Below are 22,920 nucleotides of genomic sequence, written 5' to 3' on the forward strand. Positions count from 1 at the left end.
CACACTAAATTAGCTTTCTTTTATCTTTGCAGGCATTTGTTGAAACAGTCAGTAGACTGTAAATATGTGTAACAATAAAAAGTACTTGTAAATGTTATTTGGTACAGGTCTCCTCCTTGCAGACAAGCACATGCTCAGAGAAAAGACTAGACACTACCTCTCCACACACTCCATACCACATGTTCTTGGTTGATGGTCTGTGAGTGAGATGGGGGAAATGAGACACAAGATCAATAAGACAGCAGTATATATATTCTGCTCCAATGACGCCATGTCTGGAACAATTTCTACCACTATATGGTCAAAACGATAACCATAGGATTTATAGCATTGTCATCTGCTGCACTAGCCAGTCTAGATTTACAGCCTGTGAGAACGAATTACATGTGTTTTGAAAAAGTTGTACATTAACTGAGAACTGTTGTCTAAGAGAAAAACACAGCAGTCTGGATTATAAGTAATCGTGTCCTCTGTGTTTCCAGCCATCTCACATAAGATGATTGAGAGAATATTCTCAGGAACAGTAACCAGGTAAGTGAGAAATGTCTGACTTTAAATGTCTAAGGCACACTAAAAGTAAAAGAAAGAAAATGTGTCTTTTATATTGTTAGTTCACTGCTGGTGTGAGCATAAAAAGACTGATTGTCTTTTATTCTTCAGGGACAGACGAGTGTATAAGGAGGGGCGGCTAAGTTACGCCGATTTTGTCTGGTTCCTCATCTCTGAGGAGGACAAAAAGACTGACACCAGGTATTGAGACGCACAAATTGTATTCAGAAATCACTGCCATCTACTGCATAGCACACTGCATCTGTGATCCAACATTTAGATAAGCCTTAACTGATCAGTCATGTGACACCACTCCGGTCAGTGATGATGTGAAATGATCCATTGCTGTCGATGTGAAATATAGTGAACTATAGTGTTTATAGACCATTTTCTCAGCAGACATTTGAACCTGTTACTTTATGAAACACGCATAAAAGGCAAAATTACTGATGCCTGAATTTCATTTATCATTTATTTAGGGTCACCGTCAAGCTGTTATGACATACGGGGACATTTGAATTGAACAGAGCCATCACTCATGTTATGTGTAATACTTTTTTGCTGCTACAGCAAGTAAAAATGTTTGCTCTGAGTTGCTTCTTACATGCTTTTCTACCCACTGCTTTTCATGTGTGTGCAGTATAGAGTACTGGTTCCGCTGTATGGACCTGGATGGTGACGGGGTTCTCAGCATGTATGAGCTGGAGTACTTCTATGAGGAACAGTGTCAGAAGCTGGAGGCTATGGCTATTGAGCCTCTTCCTTTCGAGGACTGCCTCTGCCAAATGCTTGACCTTGTCAAGCCTGAGGTCGAAGGTCAGACCTTCTAACATTTATAGACATGCTCAGAAGTTTACACCGCAGTTCAACAGATTTAAATGTCTATTAAAATTTCACACTTAATACAACCTTCATCATGAGATTCTGGGTCTGTGGTATAGATGGAAATTTTATGAGATTGCTTTTAATCACAATGGGAATGACAAAATATGTAAATCAGATGAGTGTGAGTCTGAGTTTTCTTAGAAAATGTCTAAAATGCTGCGGTGCAGGAATGCAGAATTTCATTGTCCATCAATAAAAGGTTAGGCTAATAAAATTATTGTCCATAAACATTTGTGCCATTACACCCACTGTGCCAGCTAGCTTATAAATTGAATATCTTCAGTTCTGAATAAATAAAAAAACTATCCTAGGCTGCAGCTCTAGTTTTGTAGTTTGATCAGTAGGCAGGAGGCCACATCTTTAAACCTTATCACACTGTGAGATGAGCTAGGTCCACTGTGATACTAACTCTGAAATGACTTTTTTTCTTGTAAAGGTAAGATCACGTTGCGGGACCTCAAGAGGTGCAAGTTGTCCCACATCTTTTTTGACACTTTCTTCAACATTGAGAAGTACCTTGACCATGAGCAGAAGGACCCTTTTGCTGTTATAAGGGTACGATTAAACCTGGAGATGATGTCACCAGCTGTCACTTGTCATGATTTGTTTTCCTGTTTGGGGTCAGGGTTGTCATGTAACTTGTCATATTTCTAAGGAGATGGAGACAGATGGCCAGGAGGTTTCAGACTGGGAGAAATACGCTGCAGAGGAGTACGACATCCTTGTGGCGGAGGAGGCTGCTAACGATCAGTGCAATGATGTGTAAGTCTGACTTTACTCACACATCTGTTAAATATACCTACAGCTACAACCCTGGGCCAAAATTCATCAAATTCCCTAAATTGCAATTTTTGAAAAATACAAGATCCCTAATTCCCACTTAAAATCTAAAGAATATGTTTTTAATTTACAATATAAGAGCACTGCTGATATCTGTGTTATAGAAAACAGTGATGTGCACAAAACTTGAGACATGTTTTTGAGTGATTGTAAAAAATATCATTGGTCAAGATCAATAATATGTCAGGATATATACAATTCAGAGTTGGATAGTTTTAGTGTAACATTTAACTGCATGTTACAACACAATATCTCATAACAGCATAAAAAAGATTTTGTTTATTCCCCCTCTTTGTCCTAAAGACAGAAAACTGCTTGTCTTGCTATGAATCTTTTGAAATTACCTCTTATGCTGATTTTAAAACTTTAAACATCCATATGACATATTTCTCAGAAATATATATCTAATAATGATTCACTTCATGTCATCATATAATAAACTGAGTTAAGGTGCAGCAGTAGAAACTTGCTCTTAATGTCTTTCTTCAGAAGTAAAGAATTTTGAGCATCAAAATAGTAGGTGAGATTGGAGAGCCAGGAACCCCTGCATGCCCTATTGCCAGTGCGCCAGAGCCAAATATCTGGTTCAGTAAGCTGGAACTCATATAGCTCAGGGATGCAAACAGCAGGAATAAAGCTTGAATTGATTATGCTTGTAGTCACTTTTCATGCACCTCTTTGATCTGCATCTGACAATGTGGTACTAAATTTTCCTAATGTTTCTGCTCAAGTGCTGCTCTACCAGCAGCAGAACCCTTTTTAATGAATAACATTACATTGTGTTTTGTAGGGTAATAGTGTATTATATTAGGTGAGATGCAGATGCATGGTAAATCCTGTCTCTGCCAATTCCTGCTCTGAATATACATGAGAATATTGATGCAATCACTTGAGTGCTGCATTTTTTATACTATAATTAGGAGTTTGTCACAGATGTGCATAGTAATGCTTAGAGATTCTGAAGTAGTTGTAAGATTTATCTAAGGCCAAGTTCACTGTTTTTGTTGACATCTTATTGATTCTGTAAGACTGAAGCTTATGTTCAGCAGCAGGGCCCCTGTGAGTGTGAGTCAGTGATAGATGAAGCTGCTGACAGGTTTGTTGTGTGGCGGTTTTAGGAACACCACCGACTTCTAAAGACAGGCTGATAACCAGAGCAGGTAAGACACTCAGGGTACCAGCAGGGACAGTTCTTCTCCTTGTTCTTTCCGGGCAAATCTAGTCCTAAACATACTCCTAGCTTCCACCCATACCTGCCAGTCTCAATGTACTGTTGACTGCAGATACAGCAGAAAGAAAGAAAAACATGTAAACCTGGTTTACTGCAGTAACTGCTTATTTGATCCTATCTTAGTCACAAATCTAGACAAACACAATGCCCTTAAGGTACTAAGACCAACATATATATATATAATCTTCCATGTCTCAATCTCAAACGCAGGCTTCTGGTAACTAAAATCAGACTATACACTATGATTTGTCTAAGAGCTAGGAGTCTGTTTTTGAACCAGGCACCTTCTGTTTTTATCCTTCCTCATCTACAAAACAAAAACCTCAACTCCTGCACATCTCTATCCATACCTTCATGCAGTGCTCCTGTGTACATGATGTAACATTTCAATTAGTGAGCTTTAGAGGTGCTGGTAGGTGGATTTTACATTTGGATAAAACCAGGCTCCCTGTTTCTAGTCTTTATGCTAAGTTCAGCTACCTGACTACTGTGACTTCATATTTACAGGACAGACATGAGTGTGTGGGTATTGATCATGTCATCTAATTCTCAAAAAGAAAGCAAATAGTCACATTTCAATTGTTAAATGATTTCCTTTAGGTGGTTATCCTTTAACACATAAACCAGAGTAACCAGCACTCTTCACCGGGTATTAATGATCCTGTCAGACAGCTTTGGAATCAGCTTAACATAACCTCTTTTTACAAGTGATATTTTACTTATGTGTGTTTTCCATGTGTGTGTTTAGGTATGATAATCCTTTGAGCCCTTTAGGGCAGCACATCTCCAGTGAGCTGGGTCTGACAAAGAGACATTTCTTTGAGATCCCCAGTCCACACTGCAACCTGGACCTGGACGAATACGAGTATGACGATGACTTTGAATGACCTGCAGTCTGGTAGTGTTTTCTCACAAGCCTGCTGAGCACTGTGTGGTCCCAGAAATGGAGCTCAAACAGCAGTGTTAGTGAATGAATTGCATTACATCAGAGATCCACACGTTCAGGCCCAGTTCCCTTCCTGGTGTATAAGGGGCGCATGTCATCAGTGAGTGAACAGAAAACCACAAGTCAGTCGAAGCACTGGTGAGGTCACAAAAAAATCACACAGTTGACTTCACAATGTCAGAAGCAGCACATTTTAGACCTTTGCTCCCTCCTCACGGAAGTCTGTTCTCCATGTAAAGCTTTGTATAAATAATGTCTGGAGCGAGTATTCGCTCATTATCAGTATTGTGTTATATTTACATGCGCTAAATCACATTCTTTACACACTGGAGCTGAGTTGTTGGAGGGAAACCATGTTGATTTGACTCAGGTTTTGAACTAATTATCATCTGAAGTCATTGGCTAATTTTACATTCCAATGATCATAAACTGAAGGTTTTCTATAAGGCTGTAAATTCATGAATCTTGTTTCTTGCAGTGAGAAGTTACTGTACATGCTTAAAAGGCCACAGTTGAGTCTGCTGTACACACACCAGCACACACTTCAGATAGCTACACACAGTGATTGTTGTTGTACAGGTCTGTTTCATTACGACACTCATTGTGTGGGCTTATAAATTATTAGAAATGAATTTCTAAATAACTGTAAATATTTATTCGGTGCTTGCTGTGTTGTAAATTATTTGGGCAAGTGTTTTAAACATCTTTTTTTCTATGTTATGAAGTACCTTATTTAAATGTACTTTAACAGAACAACAGGAACCAATTTTAAAATGTTTTGCATTTCTCTAAATGACTAATAAAGCTTCGGCTCTCGTGACAGTAAAGAAAACAAATCCATCAGGTATAAACCAGTTACTATTCTCTAGATAAACACACTAATACATACATACTGTCAGCTAAATGCCACAGAAAACATTTCCAGGATGTTAAAAGCTCTGCCTGTGATTAATACTCACGTACAGGTGCTGCCACTGCTCTGCAAAAACGTACAGATGTTACAAAGGTGTAAAAGTACATACAGCAAAAAAATGAACACTAGGAAAATATATTGCAGGTTGTGAAAATGTGCTTGTAGGAAGAATTTTTAATTTAAATTAATTTACAGTAATACATAAGTAGTTTTTGGCAAACTTTAACCCACTCCTGAGTGTGATCCCAAAATAAGAATTAAAAATGGATCATTTGGCGTCACGTTTAACTTTCAAGTACAGTCTACAGTAAAGCTCATGTTGGTAAAGAAAAGGAAACAGTATACACATACTATTGTGCTTGGTCCTCAAATGAAATATTCTGATATTATAATACAACATGACATTTTGACTTAAGGTTAATATATTTGACCTTAAGTCAAATTTAAATTTACATTTGAAGAATAAGGCCGTTATTTATATATTATTCTCAACAAATTCCATGAAAAGACATGATTTAAGTCTTCAAAGGGCCAAGTTGTTCCTAAACATTGGGCACTGTAGCTTTTAGAAAAAGTTAGAGAGTTATAAGGAGTGCCTTTGTTAGGGAATATTTTCAGTGGCGGATTAATCCACAGTCAGTATTTATGGCAGCAGGTTGCTCTGTGTGGAATTGACTCAAGCAAATCCAGTACATGTATTTATGGTAATAAAGTTACATGTCACTCAGTGCAATAGTTTGGCTCATTAATGTGTTTCAGTACTGTGTGAATGACACTGGAGCTCAATACACTTATTAGTTGGGTCAGTTGGTTTTGTTTTTGTTTTTTGGGGTTTTTTTCCGTGGGATTTGTTGAGAATAAGGAAAATGCACATTTCAATCCTATCCTTTGTCCTCTTAAAGAACACAATACACATGTTCAAAAAACATGTTACACTATAATAAAACTAATGTCTGAATACATAGGGCACTAGTTACAAGGTGCAAAAAAAGGAAACCCATCACCAGAGTTTGTGAGGTCTTGCAAGCCAGAGGGAACCACTGATGTTTACTGACCTCAAACCTCCACCTCCACAGCCTCATCTTCCGCCTCACTGCTAATGCTCAGGACACACTCCTCAGTGCTGAGTCTCTTTGCGGGAGGTTCCAGTGGAACAGAAAACAGATCTGTATCAGTTGTCTTCTGATGGCTGTGGAGTTGGACAAAGTTACAGTTGAATGAAGGCTTTTCTTTATGGGGCTTTTCCACTAGAACTACTCGGCTCTGCTCGACTCAGTTTTTTTTTGTTTTTTTTTGTTTTTGTTTTTCCATTAGGGGATAGTACCTGGTATCAGGTACTTTTTTAGTACCTGCTCAGCTGAGGATCCAAGTCAGGTGCGCTGATACTAAAATGTGACGTCAACAGACTGCGGGCCACAGATTGGCCAGGGAGTCACGTCACTGGAAGAGTAATGAGCGCGAAGTCTGACCGCTTTCGACACGAGAATCAAAAACCTGGCATTTTTAAAAATCGGCAACAGCTACTGTTTGATTTCCATTTTTATTGTCTTTAGCGACACTAATGGCCAACAGTACTCGCTGGGGTCCTACAAGGAGGTGCAGAGGTGCAGACGTTTCAGTTTCACGCTACTGTATTATGAAGACCCTGCCCATGTTGATGTGGTACAGTTGTAATGGAAAATGACCTAAACCAAGTAGAGCCTAGTAGTACTAAAACTGTGTAATGGAAAAGGGACATGAATGAGAATCTGAAGGTGAGATAGCGTTGTTGAGCCTCACCTTGGACTGAAGCCGGCTCTGTGAACCTTACTAACTTTAGAATCAGCTGGGCTGAATGGACAGGGGGACTTGCTTCCTAAAACAATAAAAAAAGATACACATACGATGCAGGTGGGATGTAACAATGCTGTAAAAACTTTTGTGGCTGGCTGTATTTGGTGTAGTACCGTCCGGTTTATGTTTGGAGAAGGGAGAGCGGTTGGGCAGGTAGAGCTTCTTGTCTGAGCTAACGTTGGACACTGCATCCTCCACTTCGGCTACAGCCAATAGGGAGGCGCGATAGTAGATAAGTGGTTGCCAGCACTCCTGCCTGAGGTCGATGATGTGCTCTGCTGTGTGTTTCTGCAGGTAGGAGAAGCTGCACAGACATGTAGAGGTTTTCAGAAAGCTGTGTTTAGGTTTTAGAAGAACTTGTAACCTGTCCTGGCTGCATTCGGCACTTACACTGTTTTCTTGTCTGGTTTGAGCAGTTTGCTTGAGAACTCACTGAGGATGGTCAGGTAGGAGAGGTATGGTGGTGTAGGTGTTTCTGGCGTCTGGCTAAACTCTTGAAACACAAACTCTATGCCGTTCCTGCACATATTAACACACAAACTTTAAATATAAAAAAAACAATGCAAATTACAAGAAACCACCTTCTACTAACCTGTGGATCATGACAATACATTCACGAAACTTGACAAGGTCCCCAAAAGTAAGAACGTAGCGCCTGGCCAGCTCCTTGATGCTGGTGAAGGTCTGGACTCCTGGGTGAGCCTTACCGCCACTCTCCTGCTCCTTCTTAAGACGCACAAACAGCTGGAAAGAGCAGAGAAAACCTCAGCTACCTCTTTCAACAACACTGTGCAGCTCGAGTTCCTTCTTCAAGACGTACATGGTGCGACTATACCTGCTGCAAGCAGAGCACCAGCGTCCGAGCACTCTCGATCTTATCTATCTGTCTTGTCCTATACATCGTCTCCTTGATGATGTCTCCAAAGTCATTATAATACTGGGGACGAAGCAGAACAACATGCCACACATATTTAACTACCATATCTGTAAACATAACAGTTTATTTCATTAAACCCTGCCCTCTGTATTATTCAGTACAACTTAATTACAGCCTCCAAAATGGCCACCCAGTTCAATCAACAATGAATAATCCATCAGGTAGTCCTGCAGGTCACGACCTGTGTTTTATACTAATGTAAACTAAGCAGCTGATGGTTGCAGAAAGTGAATAAGTGCATTTCCCAAAATGCTGAACTGTTCCTTTAAGAACTTTACCTTCATGTAGTACATGAAGATCTCCGCTGCCATGCTCATCTCTAGCACGCCGTGTACTATCAGTTTGCAGTAGGCCGCAAGCAGATTTCTTCTTCTGTGAAGGTCCTCGAGCCTCTCCACTTCAGAGGTATCACTGGCTGAGGGAGCCAGATGGAGTTGAAGCATGTGGTTGGATGTGAAGGGGGTGAAGTAAGAAGAGTGATTAATCATAACAGAAAGAAAAGAACAAAGCTGTGGTGGGAAAGAGTGTTTTAGTTAGTTTCAGGACAATGGCTTTAGCAGGTGGAAATCAAAGATAACATAAGACTAGAGTTATGGTTGTGACACCATGTGGCTTCAATCTTTCACAAGGCTAATAAAATAGTCTCGGAGGTGAGCCAGAGTTAATGGAATTTTCTCACGGAAAGAGATTGCCCTGATTTTATGATTTAACTCAGTGCCCTTGCCCTTTGAGTGATCTCTGATCCAGCAGCTAATAGAAAACACTGTCTATATGACAAAACCGTTACCAGGCAAATCCAATAAAACAATAGAGTTTTATTACATGTTCAAAAACCAATAATCCTGTATTGTATTTGGTTGAACATTTAGGATTTTCCCACCAGGGCAGTTATTGACTTCTCTGGACTTTTCCATATTTGGATGCAATACATTTCTGAAAGGAAAAGCAATTGTAAAGATGATAAAATGTTTAGTTATAGTCAGTCATCAATGAATTCATTATGTTTACATGCAGGCCTTTACAACGTGAAACCCCCATATGTATTTCCAACACATCAATCTAGTTTTTCTCATTTTCAAACAGACAGGAGCATACTGTCGTCATCAATTTACAAGCTGCATCACTTTGCATAACAAAGTCTAACATCCTTTCATACAAATTAGTCAACCTGTTTCAGTCTGAGGATATTAACAGGGGTTCCTTTGTAATTAAGGGTCAATTGTCGGGTCAGGTTGGAAATCAGATCCCATTTACAGTCAGCAGGCAGCTCAGCGGTGAGTTATTAAGCCAAATGTGTGGCCGCGCATTTAATATCTGCATGTTTTTACCATGGCAAGCTGCAGTACTGAAGCTTCACTCAGAGCATTCAAGCCCCAACAAAGTGGTGGCTGCTCTGACAGAGTTAGAGTGCCATCTACTGTGGTACTCTGCGCTGTGTTTTGTCCACATGTAGCCTGGGTACAGGTTTGTCCAATACAATGCTACGAGGTGGCTGTTAGGGTGTAAGATATGCACATTGATAATATTTATTTTTCTTTGCTGTACGTTTATCTAAACCGATTTCTACAAAGATGGTAAAAACAAATTACAAGTGCGCAGTACTTAATAAAGGTACAATTTACATATGTTTGTATTTTGTATTGTTTAACATCCACAGTTACTATTAAGATTAATATTTAACATGGAAAAAAAAACCTGTGTTGGGCTTATAAAATACATTATTACAATACATTACAGTTTTGGTAAAGATTACACCAGTGGTTCCTGGACTTTTTCACCCTTTTGGGGGTTATTTTAAATCATTTTCTCTCATTTGTTGCCCTATTAATTCTTTTACCACCCAACAAATGTATCTTCTGACCTGTGGAAAGCTCTGACCCCTATGCTGGAAACCACTGCACTAAATGACTTTACAGAGTTTACTTTTGAATGCACGACTTTTACTTATTACTGAGTACTTTAAAATTATTATATTATTTTTCAACCCCTGGACCCTGGTTCACCTACTGTCACCTCTCATTTCTCATGAAAATTACAAATGAAACAAAAATATCCCCTAGAAAATCACATCAAAATCCTCTTCAAACATATACAAATATGCTGCGAGGAGTATCCAATATGCTAATTTACCTTGTCAAAATATTACTAATGATGTTTTATTTTAGAGATGCTATATTTTCTAGCTCATTTCCTGAAATTTTTTTCTAATTTTTGCAACAACAGAAAAAAACAAAAAAAAAATGGTATTTAACTTTTAATAAGTAGGATTATTTCCAAGACAGGTCTATGACATTTGGTAATAATTAGGAAATTTGTTACATCCTCTAAAATAAACTAGGAAAATTACATATTAAGCAAAATAGTTCCCACGCAGAGGTCAATATCCCAATAGCTTCCACGTAATTAGTTGAAAAATACAGAAAACGTCACTGCTACAACTATTAAAACAAAGATCCTCTTCGTGTTTGTGCACTGGCTGTTTTAAATCTCCACATCACACTTAAGTTTCATTTTGGCCCATGACTGAACACAAAATCCAGCTCATACATACATATGTAAAAAAAAAAAAAAAAAACTAGCAGAGAATCTTTCCTCCTTCAGCAGCCAAATGTAAAAACGGCCTCCAAGTATTAAACTCTGTATATACATCGATCTGCACAGTGAAGCCCAAACAACCTCGTGAAGTAACAATAAGCACATCTCATTTTTTTAACAGGGACTTTAAGATTGTAATTCAGTACGGAATAAGACCGGCAGGAAGGCTGAGTAAGAAAATAATTCATGAAGTCTTACCCCTGCTCTGATTATCACAGTCTGGTCCAACAAAGACTTGCATGCACACAAAGGTCAACAGCGCCCTCTGCAGTTTGGGACTGGGTGTGTAGAGCAGAGGACCAAAGGAGGTGGGATCCCACAGGTGCAGCTGGTAGGAATGAGCTGTCAGGACGTCACAGACACCGAGGAAAGCCTAAAACGAAAACATTTGACACAATTAAAGTCTACTGAAAAAGAAAAAAAAACGTTAATCGTGCGATTGTAGTTAAAATGGTTGTTTAGTATTTGTCACTGATTGTACCTGTTGCTGCACATTGTGCTCAGAGTGGGAGAGAAAGCGGTGACTCCTCTCACAGAACAGACGTAACTGAAGCCTCTGGGCTACAGCTTTGTCCTAAAACACACACACACACACAGGAGTGACAAATTACGTTGCTTTTCCATAGTTTCATTACTTGTAATTAAGTACTTGTATAGCTACAATGAAATTTAAAAATTATCTGGTTCTATTGTTCTAGACAGCACCAGCTTTAGCTCATTGTACCCAATAGGAATATGTACTGTATATAACGTTTTTTTTTTAGTTTTTTTTTTTTTTATTTTATGTCTGTAAATTTTTGTTTTTGCTAAACAGATCCTGATCTCACTGAGGTTACTGTTAAATGGGTTTACAAAAGTTATTTCTGTATTTACTAGCTATGAGTTGGTTATAGCAGATGTAACTCACTCTGGAGCTCAGAGTTTCACTGCTCGTGTTGAGAGACCAGAGCATACAGTAACACAAACACTGCAGTACTTCCAACAGCACCTTCAGACAGGACGCAAGAGAATAAACAAAGAGATTAAGGACGCTTAAAGTCGATAAATGAGTTTTAAAGACTTGTAATAAAACTTGATTTTAGAGAAGCTGAAGGGACTGGTGGTACCTCGGGTGGTGCTCCTCCCTGGCTGTCCTCCATCAACAGGAGTGGAGACAGCAGCTTAAACAGATTCCACTGAGCAAGGTCATGACAGCTACAACAATGTGGACAACAGATAATCACAGCCAGTAAGCACCAGGACACATCACTCGCTGAGTAGTGTTGTATCGCATGTCAGTATGAAGTGTCAACACTTACTTATAGAAGGTTCTTAGTTTCATCAGTGTGGCTAAAATTTCTCTGGTTGTTTCCTTGTCAGCAGAGAAACTGTCGACCTACAAAAGAGAAACAGGAAATAATCAACTCACAGTTCACTAGATCAGAAAAACACACACACACACGTACATATATCCACATACTTTTGGCCGTGTAGTGAAATAGTGCACTTGACCTGTAGTGAGCCCTCCAGCAGAGCTGTTAGCTGGTCCACCCAGCGCTGGACCAGAGAGTCTCTGGCGGCTCGGGTCACGGAGAACCAGCTCATCTCCTCCCCACACAGACTGAGGTATGTGCGCGCCGCTGCCTCCAGAACAGCAGGGCCCGAATGGAGGTCCAAAACAGCTCCCATCTGTGCCAACAGAGAGGAGACCACCTGAGGGACAGGAACAGGAGCAACACCAGTTAATCCTAATGTCTGCAGATGTAAGTTTTATGACTTCATTATTTTGGCCAGACATTATGATGCTGGTGACAAAGAAATTGTTAAAGGTAATTAATTTTTCATATGTAGTGTGTAGATTGAAACAGGAAGCATACAGACCTGTGTGTTTTCAGCCTCAGCAACCTCTGGGAGGAAATACTGAGGAATCTTCATCAGGGAGGCAACAACATCCCAGCTGCCTGAAAACTATAAAACACCATCATCAACAAAACATATACATTATGATAATGTAAAGCCCAGAATCTGACTGTGCAGCACAAAGACCTGCACATTCTTAATACAGAATAACGTAAAGATCCTATGTGGAATAAATACCTTGGTTATTAACTTAGGAAGCACCAGGAGGAGATGTTCAGTGAGCTTAGTACAGTCATCAATCTGAATTTTCTTTTCTTTGGCACTCATTACCTGCAACATTATAAGACCACAGTACAAGTAAAATACCCCTTCCTACTCCCACAGTCCAGTATTTTAGTTGGTGATGCGAAATTTATCAGTGGCTTATTTTCAACAGAACTGAAGCAAACATGGAAACATTTCCTCCACTGACCTTCTTCGCTCCACTCCTCCCAGCCAGAGCTGGGCCCTCTGAGGCCTGACGCACCGACGCCACCAGAATCTCTACAAGCACCGCTTCTTCTGCCTGAGTAAGACCTACAAACACACACAAAATAACAGCTACAGATCTGCAAACTGATGGCTCCTGCCTAGTCCAAACACGCATTTTCTAACCTGGACTGTCCTGCAGTAGTATAGATGTGAGTGTGGGCCAGTCCTTCAGCAGAGCTCCACCACAGTCCCACAGACTGTCCACCAGGTACACCACATGCTTATGCAGCTGCAGACAAACACACACAAATGTGTTGGAGCTCACCAAATAATAATGAACCGTGTTTCTCATGGAAGATGAGATTCACAGTCAGGATATAAAGTTGGTCCATCAATAACACAAGTTAATCCGGTTGTTTCTGTGCTAAAACAATCAGCTAATGTATTTCACCTCAGACTCCTGGTAGAACTGCAGCAGAGCCTTCAGTCTGGCCAGTGTTTGTTGTTTATGAGCCTCCTCCTCATTCATTTCATCCTGAGTATCAGCTGCAGGAGCTACAGTGTTGAGAAGCCTGAGAGAGACCAACAATATGGAGGTAAACACAATTAGCTGTGTGTTTGTTTGGGGGTTTGTTTTATATGCATACCTTGAGAAGAGCAGCTCCCCTGCGGCGGCTGCTAGAGGGCGCTGTGAGGAGAAGACAAACTGAAGGAGCTGGCTATAGTCTTCAGGACTGAGCACATCCTCAGATATTCTGAGGAATCAGAGGATGTTTGATGTAAAGAACGTCAGCAGCCAAGCAGTGTGGGGGAGTGGAAATGGTTAAGAACAGCAAACAGGCTGGTGACTTACTTAGAAATGAGAACCAATAGTTTCATGGTCTGAACTGCCACTTCATTGTCTTTATCCAGGGTCATGGAGATCATCCGGTCCTGGGACACAAACACATATTTTCATGTACATGTGTTCAATCCTGCATTAATCAATCAAAGTTTCAAATATTAGCAAACTGCCTGTTTTAGCTCATTCTTTTGAATTAATAACCTGCTGGTTTATTTGTGGTTTAATGTCATTGCTCCAGTAGCTAAACACAAAAATTGTAACTCGCTGCTGAAGAAAGAAAACATGTCTCTGACCCAGATATGTGAGCAGGGCTGAGAGGATCATGAAGAGAGGACTTGAATCTGTCAGCTGAACAGATGTTGTGTTGATATCCTGTTTGCCTGTTCATAACTTTCCAAACCAGTGATCTTTGATGTCAGTGTTTCTCTCAGCTTGTTTTTTATGTGGGGTTTCTGCCCCCTAGTGGCCATAAATGCCCTGATACAGGACGACCTGTTACCTTGAAGCGACTGGTGAACAAGTCTAGTTTTGGCAGGAGCAGAGGATCGCCATACAAACCCTGCAGACTTAACACACACTTGAGACGCACATCTGGTATCTGAAAGACGATATGCAGAGATGTTTGAGCACACAGTATTTAGGAGGTTTTCAATTAGATATGCAAAATAACCATGAATGTCATCATAATATGTGTCTGTTTACCTTGTCGTACATCATCCAGCCCATGTATTTGAGGTAGCTATCAGTGAGGAATGCAGAACTGTAAAGCTTCATCCACAAACCCAGCTCCTCCATACAGATCGAGCGGATTTCTGGAAGCACATCACTGCACGGGCACACAACTAAAATTAGCTCCAGCTGAATTAAATACTCGTCAGATCTTGGAAAGTTTGGAAACAGTTAAGTCATTTTACCGATATCTTTTCAGAAAAACTCCTTTGAAGATGATGTCCATCATGCTTTCTATCTCTGCTCTCTTCTCCTGCAGCTTGAGGGCCATAAAAAGAGACAAAAGGGACTAAGATGTCACAGTATCTTCTGAATTCCCCTGTGCACCGTCAGGTACAGTCTTACCTCTGTGATCTTCTTCTGTATTTTTTCCAGCTGTGGCGTGCTTTTCTGTCTTGTCGTCTTTGTCTTCTGCACCTCATACAGTTTCTGACTGTTTTCCATCCCGACACTCAGGCTCAGAGCCACACTCACTAGAGAGCTCAGCAGCTTCACCGCTTATCAGTGAGATATACACCAAAGACACCACAGATTAGTTTCTAAAGTGTATTTATGCTTCTGTAACTGTTCCATGTTTTTACTTACCTGCTAGTGTGCAGGTGTGTCTGAAGGCTCGTACGTAAGAGTTTGACAGCTCTGTGAGCAGCGAGATGAGTGTGTTCATCAGGTAACTGTCAAAGATGATGCTGTGCTGACACTGAGCCACCAGCACCGACACAAACTCACAGAACTCGGAGTGAAACCAGCGGCCATACGGTCCGGACTGTATGAGGGGATACTCCACGCTGTCCTACAGTAGGCCAGAGGGAGGGAACACAGAGGAAACACTTGGAAGGGCAGCAATGACTTGTAGATTAAAGATACTTTTGACACCTCTACCTTCCTAACTGGATATCAGTTCAGTTAGAAGGAAAAAGAAAGAAGATGGAACAACAAGGTGCAAGGAGGAGTAGAAATGTCTTTGTTCAAGCCACTGCAATGGTTTCATTTTTAAAAAATCTTAATTTTACTTGCCATTACAGTATGAGGCCATATTTAAAGGTCAAAGGAGAAATATGCAGCAACGAACAGGGGAGAGAAAGTTATTTTTAGTGCTAGACCATATACAGTAAAGAAACAAGCAGGTACCAAAGAGTAAAAACAGCAGTATTAAACAGTATAAACTTATACAGTAAAGTGCAACATCACACATAAGAATGTGCACAAATGTGTTTTTCTGAAAGTGACAGTTTTTCAGCTTATGACCTTCATTTCATGACAGGATCTTAAACTCTGCAGCTGCAGCTCAATAACTCAACCTGTAAACAGCTTCCAGGTGTCAATGAGAGCAGCTGAGACAGAAATCTAAAACAGGGTGTTCCAGCAAAACAAGATTCATGCTCAGTGAACCTACGCTGGATAAATAAAAGTACTGGAGCACTGAACTGAACACACATATCAGAGATAAATCCAAGAATCATGCCCAGTTTCCTAAGTATTTTTATTTACTGGTTTCTAAGCATAAAACTCATCAGCTATATAACGACCTTAAAATTCCCTAATTGGAAATGAAACATCTTGTGTCTTAGTTAATAGAAATGAGACTCCCCAATAACTAGAAGATGATATTTACAATAAATACATCAAATCATTTATATGTAAATGTCAGGAAAAGTGCAGGGAGCAGGAAAGTGCTACTGACTGTATCCATGGGCCATGTGACGGTGAGGATCCATGGAAAAGCCAGAAACTTCTTATACTGCAGACCGACGACCTGAAACACACAATCATACAACCTTAGTTCAAAGTGTTCAAAGTGATTTAACAGTGAGAGACTCAAGAAACACAGACTGAGGGTTTCTAACCTCATCCAGCTCCTCGACCATCTTACTCATCACGTCACTGTCGTCTTTGCTCTGACACATCTCCGCTGTGACCACACCTGGACAAGACGAAAAGGAGACATGGACATTCATCTGTGTTTATGTGTGTGTGTTTACAGGTGTGCATGTCTGATGGCTGCTTGCCTTTGCATCCAGAGCACTGGATGAAGAAGCTGATGAGATCGAGGAGAGAAGAGTCTCTGTCCGTCAGGTACGCTTCAATCCAATCATCAATCACCCCCTGTCCCAGGCAGAATGACATTTATATGCTCTCAACATACCAGGTCATATTGTCTTATAGCAGCTGGTATTTGAAGGAGCTGTTATACTAGCTCATTCTTATTTTTGTACTCATTAGCTGAATACCTGACTATCCCGAGTGCAGCTGTAATGTTAAGCCTACCAACAGCATGATCAAGCTCTACATTAGTATTATGTATTAAGAGTGAATTAATGTTTTGCATGCACATCTCTCAGGTTTGATAGAAACCAGAGACTTGTCTGTGAACGCTTTTAACTTTCAAATCACAAAATATATAGGATTAATGCAGCTCTTGGACATTCTGTCAAAACAAGTGTCCATCACAGAGGCTGCTTACCTGCATGGCACTCCTGCCCATGGTGACCACCTCAAACAGGGTGACAGCCTCCACATGCTTCTGTTTACTGCGGCTGCCTCCTGCCCTGTTAACGCTGCTGCAGCTGGCTTTGGCAATCTTGCCTTTGACATTCTCTGAGCTGTTGTGTGCTCTTTTCCTTCTTCTCTGCAAAGTTTGGAAATGTGACAGATAAAAATATAAATGTTTATAAATGATTTGTATTCACAAATGATGAAAGTGATTCTCAAAATAGGCTGAATGTCTTGTAATCAGTGATTATTTGACCATTTGTTTCAGCTCTAAAAATGTCCAAACTACAAAAACAGCCCTTTAATACACAATTTATACCTGTGATTTTCCTACTGTGACAATATCACCCTGAATGCATCACAGGACTGTGCATTATGTGCGTTTAAATCATTGGCACGTTCCCTGTATCGTCATATCACTATCTACTACTGCTCTTTGTGAAATCATTTTCAACCATGCAAACCAAAAGAAAAGCACCTACCACACTCTTGTGTCTATTCTCATTCCCTGACTCATCCCCTGAATGATTGACAGCTGCAGACGAGTTTGCCTCATCATGAGAGTTGTTACTGGGAAGTCAGAAACATCAAGTTAGACTGCATGAGGGAAAAAATGAATTACGATCAAACACAAGAACACACTGACAGTTCATGAAATAACTTGTTTTGGTAGCAGTCTTACGTCTGCTCTGTGGGCCTGGATGTAGCTGCAGCTGTGGGCTCTGTTATCATCTCCTCCTCAGGTCTTCACACAAGGCTCAGCAGTGTGTCTCTGCATCTGGAATACAAAACATCCCATGTTTGGCCTGACAATCAGGATAAAAAAAAGACAATAAGTGCAGCCAGAAATGATGAATGTGTGCTCAGTATTGACCCCACAGCCCCACCTAGAGAGGAGGTTAATGTAATTATTAATATGTGGCCGATAACGTCCATTTGACCAATGACCAATATGATGTTTTAAGTCGAAATAGGATCTGTGTGCACTCATCTTTTAGATCTTTAATTCAGAAATACAACATAATGATAATCCTTTGTTTTTTACCTGTGAAAACTGATACAAAATAGTCAAAAGAAATGCTTAACTACTAACTGCTAATCTGATTATTATATAAATAAAATGCATTATCATTATTGTTTTATTATTATTTCAATGAATCAGTTGAATCTTTAGTCTATAATGTGCCAGCAGATTGTGAAAATGACCCTTACAATTTCCCATAAACCTTTTTTTTCTCACCAACAGTCCAGAAAGCAAATATACTGAGTTTCTATTGTGTGTGACACAAAAAAAAAAGCTCCAACCAGCAAATATTTCACATTGTAGCTCAAAACCAAGTAACTGGTCGATGAATTAGTGCAGCTGTCTATGCAGCCCAAACATCATGACTGGACATTAATAGTACAAATACTGATGTCAGTGATTCTGGCCATGTTGAGTCTTTTACCACTTATCTGACATGTTTTTACACACGCTGAAATAGCGGTAATAATTTAATAATAATAATGTGAGAATGAATAGTCCTGAGGTGTGTGCAGTGTAACAAAGATTAAAACTCACTGACAGAGAATCAGACTGGTCGATCGCTTCAAAACTTTTCAGACTTACCCTCGTTACATTTCTTCGTCCTTCCTTGAAGTTCGTACATGTGTGATTTTTAACCTAAAGGCTGTCAGACTGAAATTATTCAGGTTTTACAGCGAATATGCTCCTTTTTTGCCCCAGCTCTCACAGTCAAGTTGCCGGACAGCCTAACGCGTCCTGATTGGTTGGCGAGCCAAGACGGACTCATGTCATTGGGTTTTCTCAAACGTCGCTCAGGTTGTGTTTACTCCCCCCGACACCGTCCGGTTTGGTTTTGTGCACGCACAGATCTGTAAACATCTGTAGGAAATGCACACAAGTGTTCATAAACCACAGGAAGACGGTGCTTTTTTACTGCACCAGCAGGAAAACAAAAATCAGCACAATGTATTGTGTCCTTTGTTAAATATCCACCCAACCCGGGCCGACTCTGTTGTCTGCGTTTGGTAACGTAATGTCTTTTAATTAGCCAGACTAGTAATTCAGAAGGGAGCTGTGATGGTATTTCCTGATTTTACGTTTTGCATGGGTTGAACAGCAGGAGGAGCCATTCGCACATGATTGTGGTCTGCACATGTGCAGAAAAGCATGAAAACGAAGCACTTTCAATGTAAATGAAATCCACAGCTCTGTGTCTGCACAACACTATATTTCAGACTTTATCTGAAGTTAATATGAGGCTTCAGCAGTCTGACCTGATTAAAGTTATTTTTTAGACCAAATTTTATCTTTTGTTGCTGTCCCTCAGTCAAACTTAGTCTGTTATATTTCATTCTTGAGTGATAACCAAATTTTGGGCTCAGAACTAACCACAAGTCACAGAGATCCAGTGGCATTTAGTCTAGTACAAAAAAAATAAATAAAATACACAAATACACAGTATATGTGTATATATATATATATATCACAAATACACAGTATATGTGTATATATATATATATATATATATATATATAGAAAGTGTGTCCAAACTTTTGACTAGTACTATATATATATATATATATATGTATATATATATATATATATATATATTTATAATATAGACTATACATAGAAAGTGTGTATATTGTGCCTGTACAACTTTCTCCTAACAATGCAATGCTTCTTGTTTTACAGATGAGAAAACAGCTGAGATCTTCATTTTGCATTAAATTTTATTATTCCACCTTAGATTAAAAAATGATTACAGTAGTGCAAGGAGGGATTCAACAACTGACTCACCTTTGGGACTAACACAGGCCACATTCAGAAGGACAATGTAAAAACGTAAATGACTTGTATATGACGTATTTTATCCGTTCCCACTATTGGATGAATGATATTGTGTAGCACCTTTTCAGTCAAAATAACATCAGTTTATTTAGAAACAGAAGACTCCTGGAGAGACCTTGGGGCATCAGAACATCAGGATCTGTAGATATGAAGGTGTGTGTGTGTGTGTGTGTGTGTGTCGCGGTGAGTCAGGACAGGAACTGCGACGTGAAGCTCACAGCCTGATGAATGTCTTCTGTCAGCTCCTCTGGTAGTGACAACACCACTGATGTTAATTTGTGAGTTATTTCTAAGATCCTGCAGAGAGAACAGTGTGTTTGCATTAGACGGTTCCCCTGTTAATCATCATCTCTGCCAACAGAACGCCTGGATTTGGACTCACCAGTTAATGTAGTGCGCACCCAGCTGTGGTTCATGCCGGGAGCCATCCTCTGTCACTAGAGACTGTTTGATTTGCTTGAAGTTGGCCTCGATGTCTTTCTTTATATCAGAGAAGACCTGAATTCCCCTGAAAGAGCTGATGACTTGCTGTCAAACAGGCATTCAAAAACAGACCACAACTTATAGTGGAATATACATTTTTAAAAAGACATGTCTAAAAAGTGGATTTATTCTCCTTACATATATAACTGAGAGCTGGTGTGCAATGTATTTATGACTTCCAAGGTGTCTGATGTCTTCTTCTAGCTGTTGGCTCAGTACTAGGAGCTGGTTCAGTTTCGAAATGTGGAAGAAATATTCTGCAGAAGGAGCATTAGCTTACAGTCAGTAACACAGTAAAATGTTTTAACCAACCTACATGGAGCGAGTGCTCGTAACTATGGTACTGTGTAAACTACAGGGCATCCACCTGTACATGGCATACCTTCAAATCATTACCATGCAAAATCTAAATGCACACAATGTATTTTGTTCAGGTATACATACTTTTTTGCCAATGCTGTTAATACATACTGTACTGAATTACAACTAGCATATTGTTAAGGTTTTTACAGGAGATATGTCCCCTCTCACCATCCATTGGTGGCCTCTCCAGCATGTCCACAGGGCTGCCTTGAATGAGAAAAACCTCTACACGAGGAAACATGACTGACAGACCCACTATGTCCAGGTAGTCCTGAGAAAAAAACATAGACCCACTGATTTCTGATACAGTTTTCTAAAAACCCAGCTCTCTTTCAGTAATGAGTCATGTGTGCCTGGTATAACATTGCATGAAGCACAAATCAGGCTTCTGGCCAGATGTCATACCTCCAGCTGTGGCATAGGCTTTGGTAGATGTTCAAGGCACTGCAGCATCTGGTCAAGTATCTCTGATCCTTTAGGAAAATAGCACAAAAATGTCAGACATGCAGGCGCTGTCCAAGTCAGTTTCAACTCTCCCATTCTTTGAAACACATACCTTGAGCCTGGAAAGTGTCGGACTCCTCTGGGCTGCAGCCTTGTCCTAGCTGCTCCTGGAACTGAAACACAATATAATGGATGTGTAAACTCAGTCTGTGGTTTATTGGATGGGTATTAGGCTTTTATACCAGTTTGTTCATGAAATGATTAACAGGCCAAAACTGTAGGATTATACATATATATGGCAGTGTGTCAAGACTAATTAAAACCAGTTAACAAAAACACGTTATGGAAAATGCTTGTGTGTCTCTTGATTGTATTAGCTGGACGAAAATCAGTATTCAATGTCACATGCATTTCTGGGCTTCTTCATACAACATAATCTGTGGGTGACTGTATCACTAACACTCTGTGCTGACTGACTTGTTTAATGGTGTGTTTTGTGCTGTAGATATGTAGATGAAACCCGAGCGGAGGACATCGGTGATGGTGGAGGATAACCCTACCTGCTGCATCTGTGCCCTGATGAGGAGGTCCAGCTGCCCACATAGACACAGCATCTCCAGGCCCACTTGCTCTGGACTCAGCTGGACAGGCATCAGAGGTCTCCTCACCTGTAGCTCCACTGACCACACAGCAACCAAATCAGAAGGCATGTCTGACACAGCCCTCCTTCCCCTCCACCCCTTAATAAACACAAACCACATGTCAAACAGTGATGTCATCTATCCCACAGGTTCAAGGACTGAAAAGGGGGCTGGTCAGACAGAGGCACTCCTCCTCCAAGAGGTCATAAAATTCAAAACCACTTCCACAAAGGTAAATGTCAGTTCCCAAGACTTGATTGAGAGTAGGCAAATATAACGGGTTAAGGTGAGGTTGGGGTCAGGTAAAGGGAAACACATACCTAATACCTAACAGGGAAACAGACTTCACCTCCACCTGAATCTACTCACAGGTCTTTGGATCTAACTGTAACCCGTCCAAAAACGCATCCACAACCCGAAATGAAAACGACTGACTAATCCTGGGACTTACCTTTGAAAGCTTCATGGTAAATACACGGCTGACAAAGCGGCTCTGATATGTTCACTGCCATATCCGACTCTTATTCTCGTAAATCCTTTCTGCTGCTAGAAGCCACATGAAGCTCCACAAAGCGCCTTCAGCAGCCTAGAAAATTTTATTGCATTTGGTCGGAAAGGGTGCGTTCGAGTGTCAAACGTTCATGCGGGGGAATAAACGGCGACAGTGTTTTTGCATCCGTACTTCGTCTTTTTCCTGCAGGTGACGATGCTCACACGCAGCCGCAAAATGATGAATACGTCCATCTCCCCGGAGAGTCCATGGAGATGACGAAGCCACATGAAATTTAAAGAAATGCCCACGCCCTTTGCAACAACAGTCGTGCGGTCACAGGCGGATTTGCAGTTGTGAACGCCCCTCAACACCCCAACATATACACATACAGGATGATGTCATGTTTTAGGGATGAGCACAGCATCCCAGGGTTGAGATGTAGGTTTAAAAACAACACTAAAAACCAAACGACATATTCCTGACTTAGTTTTGGAAATTTAATTACATTTACATACTTAGATAATCTCAGTAATTTCG

General features: G+C 40.3%; 3 protein-coding genes across 10 annotated transcripts in view; 1 reads left to right on the forward strand and 2 right to left on the reverse strand.

The window, feature by feature from the left end:
• ppp2r3b (protein phosphatase 2, regulatory subunit B'', beta) overlaps positions 1-6,097 on the forward strand; it is a 19,500-nt gene extending 13,403 nt beyond the window's left edge. For 4 of the 5 annotated variants that reach the window (XM_026296429.2, XM_026296428.2, XM_026296430.2 and 1 more), the window contains 6 exons: positions 483-531; positions 661-750; positions 1,190-1,365; positions 1,871-1,989; positions 2,090-2,196; positions 4,254-6,097. In XM_026296429.2, coding sequence (XP_026152214.1) covers positions 483-531; positions 661-750; positions 1,190-1,365; positions 1,871-1,989; positions 2,090-2,196; positions 4,254-4,392 — 680 coding nt within the window. In that variant the 3' untranslated portion in view covers positions 4,393-6,097. Of the gene's footprint in view, positions 1-482; positions 532-660; positions 751-1,189; positions 1,366-1,870; positions 1,990-2,089; positions 2,197-3,392; positions 3,435-4,253 lie in introns of all 5 variants that reach the window. The other variant, XM_026296432.1, reaches the window with a different exon arrangement.
• On the reverse strand, positions 2,207-19,150 carry LOC113123997 (cohesin subunit SA-2). 3 transcript variants are annotated; one of them, XM_026296426.2, is made up of 33 exons: positions 18,712-19,150; positions 17,785-17,880; positions 17,585-17,672; positions 17,074-17,238; positions 16,619-16,715; positions 16,457-16,533; positions 16,294-16,365; positions 15,198-15,402; positions 14,958-15,109; positions 14,798-14,871; positions 14,586-14,709; positions 14,383-14,481; positions 13,893-13,972; positions 13,687-13,794; positions 13,491-13,611; positions 13,223-13,328; positions 13,041-13,144; positions 12,806-12,898; positions 12,590-12,676; positions 12,221-12,421; positions 12,028-12,104; positions 11,836-11,923; positions 11,637-11,717; positions 11,211-11,303; positions 10,928-11,102; positions 8,413-8,549; positions 8,033-8,134; positions 7,790-7,941; positions 7,588-7,716; positions 7,311-7,501; positions 7,144-7,219; positions 6,420-6,553; positions 2,207-5,430 (listed from the first exon to the last, which is right to left on the reverse strand). In XM_026296426.2, the coding sequence occupies exons 2-32, from the start codon at positions 17,832-17,834 to the stop codon at positions 6,421-6,423; spliced, it is 3,537 nt and encodes a 1,178-aa protein (XP_026152211.1). In that variant the 5' UTR covers positions 17,835-17,880; positions 18,712-19,150; the 3' UTR covers positions 2,207-5,430; position 6,420. The 3 variants fall into 3 exon arrangements, with proteins under 3 accessions (XP_026152211.1, XP_026152210.1, XP_026152212.1); XM_026296425.2 differs by lacking the exon at positions 2,207-5,430 and having other exon boundaries at positions 5,503-6,553; XM_026296427.2 differs by lacking the exon at positions 2,207-5,430 and having other exon boundaries at positions 5,503-6,553; positions 17,585-17,699.
• A 709-nt stretch (positions 19,151-19,859) lies between these two features.
• On the reverse strand, positions 19,860-22,707 carry LOC113123750 (uncharacterized). Of its 2 annotated transcripts, XM_026296007.1 has the most exons (9): positions 22,573-22,647; positions 22,342-22,476; positions 21,810-21,928; positions 21,362-21,422; positions 21,211-21,278; positions 20,974-21,076; positions 20,581-20,699; positions 20,342-20,487; positions 19,860-20,256 (listed from the first exon to the last, which is right to left on the reverse strand). In XM_026296007.1, exons 2-9 carry the CDS (start codon positions 22,400-22,402, stop codon positions 20,148-20,150), a joined length of 786 nt encoding a protein of 261 aa, XP_026151792.1. In that variant the 5' UTR covers positions 22,403-22,476; positions 22,573-22,647; the 3' UTR covers positions 19,860-20,147. The 2 variants fall into 2 exon arrangements, with proteins under 2 accessions (XP_026151792.1, XP_026151791.1); XM_026296006.1 differs by having other exon boundaries at positions 21,810-21,989; positions 22,342-22,707.
• Between the last annotated feature and the right edge of the window lie 213 nt (positions 22,708-22,920).

This window comes from Mastacembelus armatus, chromosome 21, assembly GCF_900324485.2.
Source record: "Mastacembelus armatus chromosome 21, fMasArm1.2, whole genome shotgun sequence".
NCBI lineage: Eukaryota > Metazoa > Chordata > Actinopteri > Synbranchiformes > Mastacembelidae > Mastacembelus > Mastacembelus armatus.

What these genes read in the sequence shown, in the direction of transcription:
- LOC113123997 (XM_026296426.2), bottom strand. Translation starts at nt 17,834, where the DNA reads ATGATAACAGAGCCCACAGCTGCAGCTACATCCAGGCCCACAGAGCAG. An exon ending in ACTACTGCAGGACAGTCCAG is followed by an intron (nt 13,145 to 13,222) that starts GTTAGAAAATGC and finishes GTGTGTTTGTAG; the next exon opens with GTCTTACTCAGGCAGAAGAA. An exon ending in TGTATTGTCATGATCCACAG is followed by an intron (nt 7,717 to 7,789) that starts GTTAGTAGAAGG and finishes TAATATGTGCAG; the next exon opens with GAACGGCATAGAGTTTGTGT.
- LOC113123750 (XM_026296006.1), bottom strand. An exon ending in CGACACTTTCCAGGCTCAAG is followed by an intron (nt 21,279 to 21,361) that starts GTATGTGTTTCA and finishes ATTTTCCTAAAG; the next exon opens with GATCAGAGATACTTGACCAG. An exon ending in GGAGAGGCCACCAATGGATG is followed by an intron (nt 20,700 to 20,973) that starts GTGAGAGGGGAC and finishes CTCCTTCTGCAG; the next exon opens with AATATTTCTTCCACATTTCG.